A 16,681-nucleotide genomic window follows, 5' to 3' on the forward strand; every position below is an offset into this window, starting at 1 on the left:
TCCTCGACCAGGGACTCTGTCCCAGATCTCGCCTTTGTTAAAAACGCTGGCTCAGCCGTGTGGTCGAATCTGCTCATAGACCTCGGTAGCGATCACTACATCACGGTCACCAGCTTACAAGTGGAGCAGAAAAGAAAGAAGGCCTTCTCGGTCCCTGACTGGGACAAATTCCGTGAGGTTCGCAGGGCCCGCGCCGCCCGTGGAGAAAAGCCGGAGAGTCTCGTCCAGTGGTGCACATTAATTCTGCAAGATGTCTGCTCCACCACCAAAACCATAGAGACGGATCTACAGACAGACAAAATGGATAGCAGGCTAGCACACCTTCTCGAAGCCAAGCAATCACTTCTCAAGAGGTGGAAAAGCCAACGCTTAAATCGCAAGCTCAGAAAAACATAGCCGAGATCAACAAGCAGATCGACGAGCACTGCCAAGCCCTGTCTAGGCAGCAATGGGACGAAATTTGCAATTCAATCGACGGGCAGATGCGCACGGGAGGCAAGTGGAATCTTCTCAAACACTTGCTCGACGACTCCGGCACCAAGTCAAACCAGAGAAGTGTCCTCGCTAAAGCGCTCCACGAAGCCAAGAAGTCTTCTTCGGAAAAGGACGTGCTGGAGATGCTAGCTAAGAAGTACCTGCCGCTCAAAACTGTGGCCGATGATGCGGCATACCCAGTATACAAAGGGAAGCCGAACTCCGCGCTGGACGAGCCTTTCAAAGCCAGTGAAATCCGTCGTGCCCTACACGATCTCAATGGCAGGTCAGCGCCCGGCCCGGATCACATTAACAACAAGGCTCTCAGAAACCTAGAGGACGCATCGATCGAGTTTCTCACAGATGAGATAAATCGGATTTGGGAGGAGGGAATCGTACCGGAAGAATGGAAGTTGGCGAAGGTCATACTAATCCCAAAGCCTGGTAAACCGCCGAGCTTGGACAACCTCCGCCCCATCTCACTGACGTCATGCGTAGGGCAGGTGGCCGAGCACGCCATCTATAACAGAATTGCCGAGTATATCGAGACCAACGACCTTTTCCCTCACAACATGATAGGCTTCAGGCCAGGCCTCTCCACCCAGGACGCCATGAAGCTTATCAAGATACAAATCCTGGAACGCTGCACTCGGGACACGAGAGCCATCCTTGGTTTGGACCTGGAGAAGGCCTTTGATAACATCCGTCACGAGTTCGTTCTCGACGCCATCTCCAAACTCGACCTAGGCTCGTCCTTCCATGCCTTCGTCAGATCTTTCTTGAGCAAACGATGCGCCATCCTTAAGGCTGGAGATATGGAATCGGAGAAAATGGAGCTGAGCAGAAGAGGCACCCCTCAGGGGTCAGTCATTTCACCGCTCCTCTTTAACATCGCAATGGTCGACCTCTCAAGGTACCTAGGCCAAGGTCCAGGGCATCGGTCACACGATCTACGCAGACGACATCACTGTCTGGTGCGCGGGTGGCAGTGAGGGACAAGTCGAAGCCGCTCTCCATGAAGCTGTCGACACTACAGAGCGCTTTCTAACCGACACGGGACTCCGGTGCTCCCCAAAGAAATCGGAGCTCCTTCTCTACAGCCCAACTAGAAAGGGCCACAAGTCACATAACTGGAAACCCCCCACTGAAATTGACATTAATCTCTACACCAAGTGCGGAGATCCCATTCCCAAAATCGCGTCCATTCGAATCTTGGGAATGACACTCGAAGGGGCGGGCACGAATAGCATCACCATTCACAAACTAGCAAAGAAGACGCATAGCGTCATCGGTCTAATCAGACGGGTGGCTAACAGAAGGAGAGGCCTGAGCGAAGAGAATCTGATAAGGCTAGTCCACGCTTTCTTGTTATGCCATTTCACGTACGTAGCGGCCATGCACGTCTGGAAGAGGGCCGAGCGAGACAAGCTAAATGCCATGAGAAGGAGGAGCATCAAGAGCGCGCTCAGACTACCAAACTACACACGCACCGACCGACTCCTGCAGTTGGGTATTCATAATACCCTGGAAGAAATTGCAGAAGCACAAGAAAGGGCACAGATTCTCAGGCTCTCCGGCACCAGGGCAGGCAGACGACTCCTAACAGAGATGGGCGTCCCCCCGGCCACTGGCGAAGACGCCTATCAGGGCCTTCAGAAAGAGCAGAAAGATAGCATCCTCATATCGCCCGCCCCGCGCAATATGCATCCCCAGCGCAACGTAGAAAGAAGGAAGGCCAGGGCGGTGGCGCTCCTACGCCGCGCGACAGAACTCCCTGGCGGCAGCTGCTTCGTTGACGCGGCCCAGTATGGCAACAGCAACAATTTCTCGGTAGTGTCGATCAACCACAGGGGTTCGACCGTTAACGCCGCATCGGTACGAAGCACGTCGTCGTGTGCGGCCGAGCAAGTGGCCATTGCCTTGGCCCTCCTGGACGACAAACATGCCCATATCTTCAGCGACTCCAGGGCCGCCATCCGTGCCTTCAGCGTTGGCGTTGTGTGTAAGGAAGCCTGTCGCATCCTCGACGGCAAAAGCATCGCTACCCACACCCTCACGTGGTTCCCCGCTCACATGGGATCGATCGTGGGAGGCCCCACAAACCTCAACGAGCTGGCCCACTCCAAGGCGCGAGGTCTCGCTTTCCGCGACCATGGAGAACTCCAACGCCGGCCCGCAGTGGTGGAGAACAGAGATCAACCGACCACATACAATGAAATTGCGCAGCACTTTTATCTCGGCAGGAGAGACTTTCCCCTTCCACACAAGAAGTTAAATAGAGCGCAGGCATTGACCCTCAGATTGTTGCAAACAGACTCGTATCCCAGCCCAGCTTTATTCCACAAGCTTTATCCCGACACCTATGCCACTGATTCTTGCAGGCACTGCAATGACATCGCTAGCCTAGACCATATGCTCTGGCGTTGCCCCTCGTTACGAGGCACAGAACAAATTCATGAGGACAAGTGGCTCTCCGCTATCAAGAGCCCCGATGCCGGGGCGCAACTATGGGCTGTCCAGAGGGCCCACGGTGCGGCGGTCGGGTATGGCCTCACTGTCCCAACGTGGGAGCGGCCCGCAGCGCGCTGAGTCGCGTACCTCAGGACCTTCATTAAAGTTTTGCATCCATCCATCCATGGCACATGGTCATGTTTGTGTTATGAATTAATGAACTGGATTCCGAAAAAGAAGCAGAGCAACATCGCAGCCTGAGAGGACCGATAAACATAGAGTGTGACGCAACTTAGGAAATAATATTGAAAAAAAAAAAGATTGAATCGTCGCGACGGCACATCACACTCGCCGTAGGCGTCGGAGTCTCTATAACGAAATTATTTTTGAACAGTTCTGATAGCGTCCACGCAACAATGGTTGCTAGTGTACTGTCAAATGCTCATGTTCTGCCCCCTAAAGCTCACGGCACGGTGCGAAAACGCGCTCACAGCGAAAGCAAAACATAGTGCGCGGACATGCATGCAGACGCGCAGTCGGTCGCTGCGAACCCGTGCGATCGCTGCTTTGAGGCTTCATTCTGTTATGCCCCATTTGGTTATACTGACAGCCCACTACCAGAACATATTTCACATAGTTTACTCTCAGCGTTTGCCTACCTTTCACGCAAGAAGCCGGCTTGGAAGATTCCATCGCGGCGATCACGCGCAGTGGCGTTCACTGTATGTATTCGGTAAAGAGATAGCGTCTGTAAACGATTCTGTGCTTTTAGTTTGCCCAAGGTTATTGTATCGACAGTCAAAAACTTCCCTCGTTTTGAGAGTACCTACCTAAATGTCCAGGAGGGCTGCCGCGTGGTGTTTTTATTGAGCGCCGTGAAAGAAACCTATTAGGAGCGCACCGCGTGATCCCTAATACTACGCAAGGGAGGCGCTTCCGACAGATGGCGACGCCGTTAGACGTCACCCTAATACGAAGCCATTCCCCGGTGTTCGAAGTGCTCCGCTCCTGCACCTGCAGTGGAGGCCTCCCGTGTATCGTACTTTTGACGTGCACTGCGAACGTGTATTTCGTGATGTGAAGTACGGAAGTGAGCAACCTGAACACTGCGAGAAATGCCTTGAGGACAATGCGTTTCATTTGTCGCTGTAGCAATATCTGCATTTAACTAGCCTGCATGCTTACATGTAGTTTATTTTTGACAGCAGTTTGCATCGTAACTCCGCCTAATAAAAGAGTTAGATGCCAAAACGGTGCACTGCTGTTCTTATTAGCATCAAGCTAAAGAGGTTTAGCAGGTAAGTCATGTAATGCGGTACTTTGTTGGCGGAACGGAATGGGTGCTAAGAAAACAATAATGCAGTCGACGAGGGCTAAGGGTTAGGCAGTGTGAAAAAGTTAAGAAACTGCTGACAAAGAATCAATCCCGTTACCGCAATACAGCGGTATGCTGTAATGCTGTTTTCTGTCGTGATCTTACACTGATTGTTTCGTGCCATATTCCACAATTCTGATGGCTTAATATCTTTTCCTTTCCGGGAATTTGGTCGGACAACATCTGCTAAACGACGTTGTATTCTCATCACTGTTTACTATCGGCGACTGCATAAAATTGGTGTCACATTCAAATTATCTGCAGAAGAAAATAATGGATGGCTTGCAAATTATGCTGTAAGGATCCAGAAAGGCAAAAAAAAAAGAGAAAAAGGACGTCGGGGGATGTAAATAGTAGAAAATGAATGAATTATTTGTAAGTCCATTGCGACAGGGCGTTAGGACAGTTTCTTTGGGTGGTGACGTTGAACGCGTACAAAACACCATGAAGATTGTTAATAACGGAGATGTCAATTGTGATACCTGTTTTTCGTGCTGTTGCTCAACGTATTCCAGTATTTCTTAGCCCTTTATTGCGGCATATAGAGTCCCCGCCGCATTTTTACGATTGTTGATAAGTACAGCGAGGTGTGGAATTTCCCGAGGCGCCCGTTTCTACGCAGGCGCGAGTAAGAGCGGGTGCGAGAGAGAAAATCTGGAGGTTTTCGTTCCTTGAATATCTGACTGTGCCTAGGCACTACGGAGAAGTTTTATTGCGCGTGTTGTACGCGTTTTTCCCTAAGTGCGCTGGCATTGAGTACTGGAGTCGAGTTTGTTCACGCTCCGACGCTGGGTGCCGGCGCGGTGAACCAGGTGGAACAGTTGGCGCACACGGCGTAATATATATGAACGACGTATTATATTTTAAACTAATCTTGAACGGAGCAATTATTCACATGCAGAACTGCTTAAAAAGTATGTAATAAATGGAGATAGTGACGGTGAATTCGAGAGAGCGTTCGCAATTTGAAGGAGAGCTTGTTTTATAATCTGAGAATCCTATCTATATTTATGTGCCGCGCCGTAACCCACACTCACGAGAAGTAATTTACTCGGGCGGAATAAAGTGAGTTGTACACTAAAAGCTTCTGTCTATCATGTCATACATACTGATATTTGCACAGAATCACAACTCTTCTAGTAAGATTGCGAGGAATACGCTTAATTCAAGAATTCCAGAGTAAGTACTCATCGAATATAATGTCAAGAACTTTAGTTTCTGACAGTAACTTAAATTTATTCAGATGGAATTTAAGGTGGAAGTTAAAGTTTAAATGTTGCTGGTATGACTATATATGTCTCTCATCATCGATCCTCCCTCCACGTGCATCACAAATATCCCTTAACTTGGCTGCCTCGACGTCTCACACTGTACATCCACTAGATCTGGCGCATAAACATCGGGCTCGCTCATGAAAGATGTACTGTATAAACGTAAACGTCACATGATGTTGAGGTTGCATCCTGTGCGGAACTGCACCATAATTTTTTTTCTTCGGCGGAGTAGAAAAATATTAGTCATTCTGTCAACGTGATATGGTGGAACCGTCGTCGTCGACCTGCGGCTGTCGTCACACGCACTCGTGTATCTCCCGCAGGAGCTGGCCCTACACAAACGTACGTGCCCTTTGGTAAAGCGTTGCAGAAGCGCAAAGAATTCACGATAACCAGCTACCTCTCACATTTTTCGCATTACATAAATTACCACAGTCGATGAGAGGCTCAACAATATTATAATAGTTGTGTTCCTCGGCTGCAGCAAAACCTGGAAATACCAGACGCTTGAATCCGCAAAATCTAGAGGCAAACTGCACAGCGCTCTTACCTGATAGAGTTCACACGTACGCCATAAGGTGCATTCTCTGAAATGAAATAAAGGAAAAAAGAACATTCCAATGAGTTGCCTGAGCAAACTACAACACTGACTACAATGTGATGATGTTTGTAGGTTTAGGCCCTCTGGCTTGAGCCATCTCTTATGGGAGACTTCTAATCAAGGCTGAGGATTCGCAACGAACAACCCTAAGCTCAATTCCATTCGCTCTGAAAATTCGTGAAACTTAGCTACGCCCAGTTCACCGCTAACCGGTTATCGGGCAAAAGCCCGCTCAGCACTTTCTGCTCAAGGCCTGCAGCATGCGCGTTGTGCAAACGTGTGTACCGTCACGAAACGCCTACTGTCACGTGATGCACCAAACGTGCACCGTCTGAAGCAAAGCGTGACGTGGATACACCGGTTGCTTCATCGGTAAAAAAAAAAGAATAGAGTGGTTCCTGAACTTGAGAAGGAATGGCTGCAACGGAGCTAGCTATTCTGCCTTTGAATTATCGCCGATTGTCTATTTGCGCATAGCCCTGGTAGTTTGATAATATGTCCCAAAACATTTATTCGACCTTTGCAAATGTCATATGTAGAACTCGCAAGTACGAGAGCCCTGCTAAGTTTGCATCAAAATTTTGATACTTATACCACGTGTCCCAGCTATCCTTAGCCAGGCTTCTCAACGAAAAAAAAATGGCTAAGACACGGTTCAAGATACAATGATTAGACTTACGCTCTTTGTTCTTGGGAGGCCTGTTGTGACCGAGCACCGTAGGTCTTAATACTGCATCGTTTAGCGTGTTTAGTAGATCATTTGTTTTTTCGTTGAAGAACTTCACTAAGGCTAGCTGGGCCTCTATGTTAACTTTTGGTAATCGGTGCTGCAACGCACCCTGCAAATTGTTAGCTTGCGAGCACGCAATCTGTATATCGGCATCTTTGTATCGGCGCTACAGATGCGACAAGCCACCGCAAACCTGCGGTCAGGAAAAGCAGCCAAATGGCCAACAAAAATATCTGCTAGGTGCGACTGCATCATTTAGCTCGTGACATCAGTTACGCAAGTTTTGGCCTTGGAGTCAGATAATACCCAGCGGGACATCAAAAATGGCTGACAAAAGCTCTATAGCAAGAAGCCTTTGACGCCGCAACTGCCTCATCAGTTGCTATATACACATTCACTTACACAAAGTGAAGTTGTAAAATGGCATAAGGAATCTGTATACTTCAATGCCATTTGAATGGCTGGTGCGTCAGACAAAGTTTCACATTGTCGTGTTAATGATGAAAACAGAAAAAAGAAAGTTTTACTCAAGTTATCGCAAATTGCAGATAGTTTTCGTACTGCCAACAGCCCTCGGCGCACAGACGGCCACAACAAGCTTTCGCTACCATCGGGAAGGAGAGACGTGTGTGCGGTAGCAGGATGCGCTTAGAGATAGTTCATGAGCCGCTAGCTATATTGTTGAGGCATACATGTGCGTAGCTTGCTCACTGAACATTATGCCCTAGCATGACATGTGAGTGCGGTCACGCCATAGACTCACTCTATCTGCATGTTGGCTCCTCTGATTGCTTGAAGTGGCCTTTAGCTATGGCTGCACTGCAAATACATTATGAGACGGTGCACAGCGATATCACCCTCACGGACACTCTTTGTTCACCGCTGGCTCGCTGCATTTTGCCTCTGACACATTAGACGCTATCTGATGAGTTTGTCACAGCATTTACAGCGCCCTCACCAAGTGCGGCGCATCGTGTCAGGTGGTCCAGGGCTGCTTTGGAGACAGCGTAAGGCAGGCCGACTTGAACCTGTCGTAGAAGTGGCAGAGAGGTCGATTGTTCAAAGTGAAGATGATGTCTATTAGTTGTAGTTGCTGAAGTAATCCTAGTTTCGATTGTCAGGTAAGCAGAAATAATAGCTGAAGTAATACCCAATGCTAGCGTACAGCACAGTCGTACATATAGCAGTAGTACTAACAGTAGCAGTTGTTGGTGTCATGCTTAACTGCAGGTGCAATCAAAGTGCTGAGGATAATGCATTTGCTATCAGCTGCCACGCAGCTTTTGTGTGCGCTTCGCAATATGCAGTGTAGGCAGAAACCCATGTGACTTGCTAATTTCATTGAGGATGCCCTCTCCCCTCACGTAACACCGTTCCGCGGGCTCTCATCTGTCGAGGTGCAATCCGGACGTGGCCACCCAATGCAAACATAGGTGCCGTTTTGCAGCTACAGAAACCGGTTATTTCGCTCAATGGGCCAGTTGATGCTTTAGCATCAAAATTAGTCTTTATCTGAACGTTTTAAATATTGGTACACTTGTAGTAAGCAAGCAAAAGGCGAGGGCTATCCGCACGACATGTCGGATGTGCTTCCTAAGAAAGGCGAAGACGACCTACGGTGGAATAGCATGGCTACGGGCTATGGCGATAATAGCTGCCGAGAAAATGCATTTAAGAGTGACGCAGAGGCCGTTGCTGTGGAGATGCACTTAGAAATGAGGAGGCAGCTCCGCACAACTTGAGCTTGTAAACCATGGAGCATGCTGTTGATCGTCTTACTGGTGTTACCTAGCATGCGCGTGCTATGAAATAAAAAGCCTATGAATGGTGAATTGCATAGCTGTAGCGTTGAATGTACAAGTACATGCCACAATTTTTCACGCGTAATATAAAGGTACATCCTATCTACCGTTTCTTCGTGTATCACAAATGTGGTGTGTATGATAAATCACTGTCGAGTACGGCTTAAGAAAACGACACGTTTTTATTTTGCACGGAACTCGTCGCTCGTTGATGCATGTAAGTTATGGCATAATTAATTTGCTTGTGTGTAGGACTTCGTTTCACACAACCACAACCACATTTATTAGAAGCGACGAAGCGGTCTCGACGTGCCATCTGTCCCGGTCGCTGGTTTGTTGAACTACCTCGCCTTCATCATAATCTTCCACACTACGAGATTTAGCCAGTACCAGCGCCGCCACAAGGGCCCTCCCCATAACGTAGAGCATGACATGCATTTGCTACAACGGCTTGTGATGGCTGAATCTAAAGAGCTAAGTGGAAGTCCATGCCTACATTATGTGGAGTATTTACATTAAGTATACTGTACACGGGGGCACTAAATCTGCATTAACGCAGAGAATTCCGCAAAGTTCAGGGCCATCAAAAGGAATATCCGACTGCAAAGCTTAATAATTGGCTAAGTGACATGTTTCGGTCAGGCCCACCATGCCCTCTGAGGACAAATTGATGCGCAAATTGTCTCATGCGGGCGAGAATAGAGGATGTCATGAATTCGGAGGGCGTAGGTATGGCGCAGAGAAACGGCGTTATCTCATGGTCAAAGGTGCTGCCCTGTTGGCGCCTCGTAGAGTTAGTGAAGTTGATTAATCGCTAATTTGGGGGTTCTCGCGCATGTTCTTGATCATGACATCCATGTTCTTGACAGCTCCTGTCGCAGAGCTTTTGTAGGCGTTCAAGGTTGCTCTAAGCTCAGCAATGTTGAAAGAACGGGTATATGGCTCATTTAATTCCTATGCATTTGCGGTCTAGTGTGTTGCGTTCTTCAAGTTCTTCGTATTTAAGGAATGTCTGTGAATAGTGCTCAGAGCTAGACCTATACCTAAAGTGTTCACAAAGAGCACCTGCCTCGTCTTTCAATAGGCGTCCTCGATTAGAGTTGAAGCCCGCATTGGCACAGACGACAGGGAATTGGACATAGATAAGCGCTAACTTCGTGCTAAGTTATTCAGAGAAATAACACGTACATATACAGTGGAGTACCATAAAAATCTAAAGAAAGAAACAATAAAACCAAGAAGAAGCAACGAGAAGTGTGCACTACTCAGCACTGCTGTGCAGCACCTGTATTCAGTATAGTATTAAGAGTAAGCAGTGAAGTGAACGGGAGAGGGCAGCGCTTGCGCTTTCGTCGCGCAAGCGGTTAGTTAGGGCACGCGCAACGCCATCGGTGATATTCGACCGCTTATCAGTCAGCCGAATCGGGCTGAACCATTGCGTGTGATGAGGTAGTGATAACGCGGCCTAGGACGGGCGCTAATAATCACAAGGTTTATCGCGTATGGTGTCTCAAGGTACAGAACAAGCGCGTTGGCGCCAATATACGACGACTCGTTCTATCTCTCGGAGACACGCATCCTGGCTAATGAAGCAGACGATGGCTTGTACACAGCAAACGACGGAAGCGAGAGGCGTTTTCGGCGGGATAATCCAACGAGGTGAGCTAGCTGCTTTATTTTTACTGAGGAGGAAAGCTGTTTTTATGTATCGAGAACCTTAGGTTCATGGCTTGCTTTACGGTTTCTTAGGCGAGACATCAAATTTACATAGCGTTATAAGAGCGAATCGGGGCCATCAGCGCCATTTTGTAGGCGTGTCGGCTACGTGACGCCTAGAAGAAAAATGCCGGAATGTGTCCGGAATTCACCCCCAGGGAAGAACGGACTCTGGGAAATGAATGGATATGGCTGACTTTGCAGTCATGGAAAGTCATACTCGTCTTTGCAGTCATACTCGTGTAGCAGCGATAACTTCAATGCCTGCGGTGAGTACTTCTGAGGGCGTGGCCAGTATGCAAGGTGATGGTGACGTCTAGAATATACTGCGAAGAATTCTGGGATATCAGCTCGTGCATATATAAAAATCCAATCCCTTGCCACGGCCCCAATAGGCCGCTCAACCATCCCCAACAATGGGCTGAAACAGACATCACCTGTCTGTAAAAGTTAAAGATGGAGCGAATTTGCCGTGGCACTGCACTACACATCACGGTGGCCGCTGCTAGAAGGGATAATTATACTGGGTAGAAGTAGGTACGCAGCGGCCTGGCAAATTATTAGAGGCTTTTCATATTTAAAAGCGAGGTACGCTATCTGTCAGCGACTCGTCAGTTGCCCGCTTTGCTTTGGAGACATGATTTATCGAGAGCCCAGTGGCAGTATTGCGATACGCTTTTAAATATAAGTGTGCTGCGTAGTGCATATTTTTATACACTGGGCGTCATCGTAAGCTGAATAATTAGTTCAGTCAGTGCTTCCTTGGTTTTTTATTTTTGAAGGTTTTGCGCTAAATGGGCCAAGAGTTTTAGTGGTTAAAATTGTTCAGAATAAATCGACCAGCTAAGCAATGCGCACTTCAGAGTCCTCTAAATCTTGGAACAAACCACTGGGGAAAGAATTTGGCACTCTGGTATTCTGAGAGGCGTAATAGTTAGGCATCAGGCCTTATAGTTATCAACTTGCAAGCTGAACTGTACTGTCCACACGCACAGCTCTGGTATTCTGGCTGGTAACGGGCACTTGATCGACAAACTACGTCGTTAGCCAGCCCGTTCACCAATCTTCACCAAGTTGGATGGTGAAGGCTACGCTCTCTAATAGCGTTGTCACCTGGCGATGGCGCGTGGGGCCATCGAAGACAGAACGTAGGCTTTTTCCTTCTTCGCCTCCTATGCGCTGCCCAGTGACAACACAAGACAATGTTGTTTTAGCCGCTGAACAAGAAGTTGTCGTATATCTCAGTGGACCGCATACTAGCCACTATAGGCTATCCGTCTAAATATTGTCAAGTGGTAGAGACGTATAGAGAACACAGTAGCAGTACTGTGGAAAACGAAGCTAACTTTTATTGGTCAAACCTGTGCCCGCAAAAACAGGCCACACTTAAAGAACGGCGACAGCGGCGAACACAGTTGGGCGATCGTCAAAATCTGATCAGCGGATCAAGCGCGTTGGCTTTTATACATCAGTCGTCGAATGTTCCAGACTAATCGCTGAGACCCGCGTCTCTTCCACAAAGTTCTACACCATTCGCGTCGCGCATACATGCAATCAGATTACACAAGGTTCGGTGACAGACAGCGGATGGGGCCATCGATAACATTTCAGAAACTTCCTATACATGCAGGCGCGTCCTGCGCTGCGCGATAACATTTGTTAAGCGGTGAAACGTGGTCACCCTATAGCGATAAACAAGTACACATGTCAACATTTTACTTCGACAGGAGTTAAGAACTCGAAAATGGGTTCTCCGTGTAGCATTCACAGGGTTAGTTACGTCATACTACGAAACAAACTATATTGTTACGGATTAAAGGATTCTTTTATATTTCTTGTTATTTGCTTATGTGGTCGATCACAAACTGCTGTGCTCGGGCAAATTGGTAGCCATTATCTTCTTCCTAATATTGGCATACCTCAGGGCTCTATACTGGCGCCTCTCTTCTTTAAGTTTTACGTAAATGATTTTTGTAATAACATATTTCACATTGTCCACTGTTGCAATAGGTCGAAGACTCGCACTCTGCCTATATCTAGGCATTCTAACTATAATGATGCTATGGAGAGCGTGCAAAATAATTTACATGTTGGAAGTCGGTTTCACAATCAGTTTAATTTGCGCAACAGTAAGAGAATGCTGGTATGCTTTTGCACCTCTTTTAAAGACATTCATAGCAATGCTTCATCTATTATTTCATGGGCCTAGTGGTAGCAATTGTGCCTGTCTACCCATCTAATTTGTGTGTTATGTGAAGTAATTGCGATTTTTTTCTTACTGCGACAGCAGTAAGGAACTCGAAATTGGATTTGCCCCTGTCCTTACCACTGCTAGATGCTTGATTTTTACTGAGGAGGAAAATTATTTCGATGTATTGAGAACGTTAGGTTTAGGGCCTACCTTACAGTTACGCAAGACGTCAAATTTATTGACATCAGCCCCGAGGAATGTCAATCCGCCCATTTTGTTGCATTTACGACGACTGTTATTGTCACGACGACTGACAGTGAAGTTTTCCGCCGTAGTCAGGCAGCCTCGTCATCTGCAGCATCGTCAGTGTCACAGCGAGAAGAAAAATAAAGCATGTCCACCACTGGCTCTAAGAATGGGAAGCCATACTAGTAAGGCTGTATGCAATAGGGCGACGAGCGCGTTAACCACAGAGCTATTGCCCAACAGCGGAGCAGGACAATTGAGGCAATGTATTGCGCTTCCCACAGACTCCGAGAGCAGTGGTACGTGTGCATGTATATTAAAGTCTATAACGGGCAATACTTCACTAGGCCAGGAGAAAATTATGAGCATCGCGTAAAAATTGTTCTTTACAAGATAGCGGTGTGTCTGCGAGCTGATTTTCGTTGTCATGCTCGTGAAACCAGCGTTCAGCGGCATGAACAGGCGTCTATTAGAATGATGATAATCCTCGAACCTTAAGTATACCCACAATAGAGAATGCACCGAAAACAAAATTGGTTGAAAACAACGTCGAACACATCTGCAACGTCAATGCCAACAGCGAAGTCCCAACGACGATGCCACTTAGTTTACACAGCGTCTCGGTGTTTAAACAGCAACACTGCAAATGTAGGGAGAAAGCGAAATCTTTAAAACATTGTAGACGACAATGCGTCATTTCGCTCGTGACATCAGTTGTTCAAGTTTTGTCCTAGGAGACTATTTGAGTGTCCCAAGTGCGACAATAATTACGGGTCATTGTGCCTTAAAGGGATGCATCCTTTAAAAGCGCAACCACCTCGTGACACGCGGCTTAACGATTGATTTGCACAAATATGTCATACAAAAATTTGTCTCAGAATACGAAGTTTGAAGGTTATCAGAAATACTTCGCCACAGGGAAGCATGTAAGTGCTTCTACGTTGTCCTGCTGCAAGATGGAAACAAAGACACGTGAGTGCTTACATAAAACAAACAATTAAAGGTAAACAAGGTGTACCATGTGTATCCCTTTGAAATATACTTAAGTTGTAAAAATGTTTACCGACCGCGAGGAAAAAGAAGTACAGCATAAGCATTAGGACAAATGTTTGCGAATAAAGTCTTATAAAGCTCTACGTTTTAACCAAACAAATATAGCCTACATAGAAAAGGGAAATTCTGAGAATGATAGTCTCTCATGCACGTAGTCGATTTTTTAACACGTTTTACTGTGTCTTGCAGAAAGGAGGCCGCCTATATCACACTGAAGAAAAGGTAAGAATATTCCACACTATTCTTTTTGCACTGTCCCAAATTCTAGTTAACTTCCAAAGGTTACAGTAAGTATTAGTTTCATTGATACCTTAAATGGGAAGTTTTTATTCAACCACACCCCTTCCCGCCAAAAAAAGACCAACCTGATCACTGGAGTCTCATCCAGACCGACGTATTGTGCGGACGTAGTTATTTGAGAAAGAAGTAGGCAGCAAACAAAATTAAGAAACACAGAATAAGATGATCTTCTCTTTAGGAAAAGGCTGCTGTCGCCGTAAATGAGGTAAATGAGCTTCTTTGTACACTCGGAATGGAAAGCCTTCAGAATAGAAAATGTGATTTCGGGTGTCTATTTAGTTAATGAGAGTACCTCCAAATGTCCTTTGCTTGAAGACATTAAATGAGAAATTCCAGAATACATTAAATGAGAAACTGATATTTTACATCAATTAAAAACTCAAAGAGCTTGGGTTCTGAATGTCTCATTGACGCAGCTTTCCTGCGTCGTCTGGAAGTCAAGGCTAAATGATGTGTGTAAGTAGTAGTCCTATAATACTTAAAGATAAATGTAGTCACTACAGAATTCAAAAAGATATAGAGCAGCACAAAACAAAATGATCGCGCCGTACACCCTACATTACCTCTTTGGACTGTCATTTGCTTCAGAGACAGTGGACTGTGTCCGCGGGCAGTGTTGGCTAAAGCTGTGGTGGCGTGGTACGACGGATGCGAGGGCACATAAGTTTACACATAGCTACGATGATGTTTGATATTTTACTCACTGCAGTGAACGCTCCCACGGTAGAAATGTTCACGACGGTGCCTGAAACGTTGAAAAAATATAAAAGCATGAATCACTAACAACTCAGAGGACAATGCCAGACTTGGGCGCCGTATATCACTGCTTTGCGTGTTCGTTTGGGCCGCCCACAGCCAGAAACAATACTCCAGCCAAATGTTAGAGGGCTGTGCCGCCTTTAGCGTTGGTGGCGCCCGTGAAAGGACTGTAATTCCAATCATGCAGAGCATATATTACTGTATCCATTACCAGAAAAAAAAATATATAGATATACTGAGGTAACGGTAGTATACATCTAGTGCTATAATGTAAAGTTTCGCGTTTTGGATTCGGCCGTGTCCACGGAGAGCGATGTCGTTCAGCGAGCACCAGACAGAATTGAATTCAAAGCGCACCTTTGGTTTGACGCAAGTACGGCACAGCATTTTTGATCATGCAGAGCGGACCACAGAGATTGGTCTTCCAGGCTCTTTTAAAATCTTCTCTCGAGGCACTTGCAATGGATCCTGTCACGGTAACTCCAGCATTGTTCACCTGTGATAGACATAACGCAGCAAAACGGCAACAGTCTAATGTTAGAGACATATTCTTCTTGCGATTTAGGATTACATCGATGAAAACTTGACATCTAAACTTATAATGATTACCTTGCTACCGAATTCATAACCTGTAGTAAAGTCCTAATAACGTAACATGTTACTCGGCAAGTAGAGTCAGCGCATCCATCTGAGCATAAAGTTAGTAGCTATGATTTCGGAGGCCGCAACTACATCGTGCTCAATCTACAATGCCGAGGCAAATAATTATATGTTGTAACACTGCCGTACGGCCTACAACTTCACCATTCTCCTCAGGGCATCCATGTTGGCTGCAAGACCGTCAACATAGCAAGTACTAAATATAGGCATTAGGTTCCCTGCCATTTTTTTTTTCAAAATTTACAGCTGCTTGTCTTTGGCAGTATATATCCGCTCTGGAAACCATCCGCGTCTGACGATGGGGCACAAGTCCCAACCGCTGCGTTGAAAGGAGTAATACAGATGTTTATCTGCTTTGACTGACGTTAGAATCACAAGTTCTCATAACTTGTATAGTACTCATCGTAGCCGGCCATTAGATCCTGCTGTGAGCAAATACTGGAAAGACCACCAAAACGAGCGCTCTTGAAATTTGACGCCCTTACCATACAGGTGAACGGATAATTTCTAGGGGATTGACTTGCAAGGCGCACAAAGAAATCGCTTCTGGGGAAATCAGCAATGTGGAGGAATTTCAGTGAAAGGGTACAATTGTCATTTACTCGACAGCAACCCGAAGCTGCAAAAGAAACCCAACAAAAAGAAAACAACTTGCCCCACCTGCGGCAAGTTGTTTTTTCATCCACTTTCATTTCCAATAATTATCGTTTCATTATTTAATTTTATTAAGCGCAAGTGATTTACCCTATGTTGTCCTTGGTATCAGTGTTTGTTGGCTTCTTATGATATCACTAATAAAAATCGGGCCCCTCGGTTAACCCCTTTTCTTCTCGTTTATTGTAGTTGTGAGTGTGAGTTATGCGTATGATAAACAGTGGTCCAAGAAGAGATGAAGACTTGTCTCCTTTGCCAAAACGTTGGCTTTTGAGGCATACTTTATTCGACGACTGTTCACATTGTGAAGCCTCTATTTTTTTCTCAATTCCTGTTGTGTTTGGATCTCGCGTGGATAACCATTTCTCCGTTTCCTGCATGCCGATCCTTCGTGA

At 46.4% G+C, this 16,681-nt stretch overlaps 1 protein-coding gene across 1 annotated transcript in view; it reads right to left on the reverse strand.

The window, feature by feature from the left end:
- The window catches only part of LOC142574764 (meso-2,3-butanediol dehydrogenase-like), a 50,575-nt gene that overhangs the window by 13,472 nt on the left and 20,422 nt on the right, over positions 1 to 16,681 (reverse strand). The window contains exons 4-7 of the mRNA XM_075683782.1: positions 15,330 to 15,468; positions 14,918 to 14,958; positions 7,864 to 7,933; positions 6,125 to 6,161 (exon numbers count right to left, since the gene is read on the reverse strand). Coding sequence (XP_075539897.1) covers positions 6,125 to 6,161; positions 7,864 to 7,933; positions 14,918 to 14,958; positions 15,330 to 15,468 — 287 coding nt within the window. The remainder of the gene's footprint in view (positions 1 to 6,124; positions 6,162 to 7,863; positions 7,934 to 14,917; positions 14,959 to 15,329; positions 15,469 to 16,681) is intronic.

This window comes from Dermacentor variabilis, chromosome 3 (assembly GCF_050947875.1).
Source record: "Dermacentor variabilis isolate Ectoservices chromosome 3, ASM5094787v1, whole genome shotgun sequence".
Lineage (NCBI taxonomy): Eukaryota > Metazoa > Arthropoda > Arachnida > Ixodida > Ixodidae > Dermacentor > Dermacentor variabilis.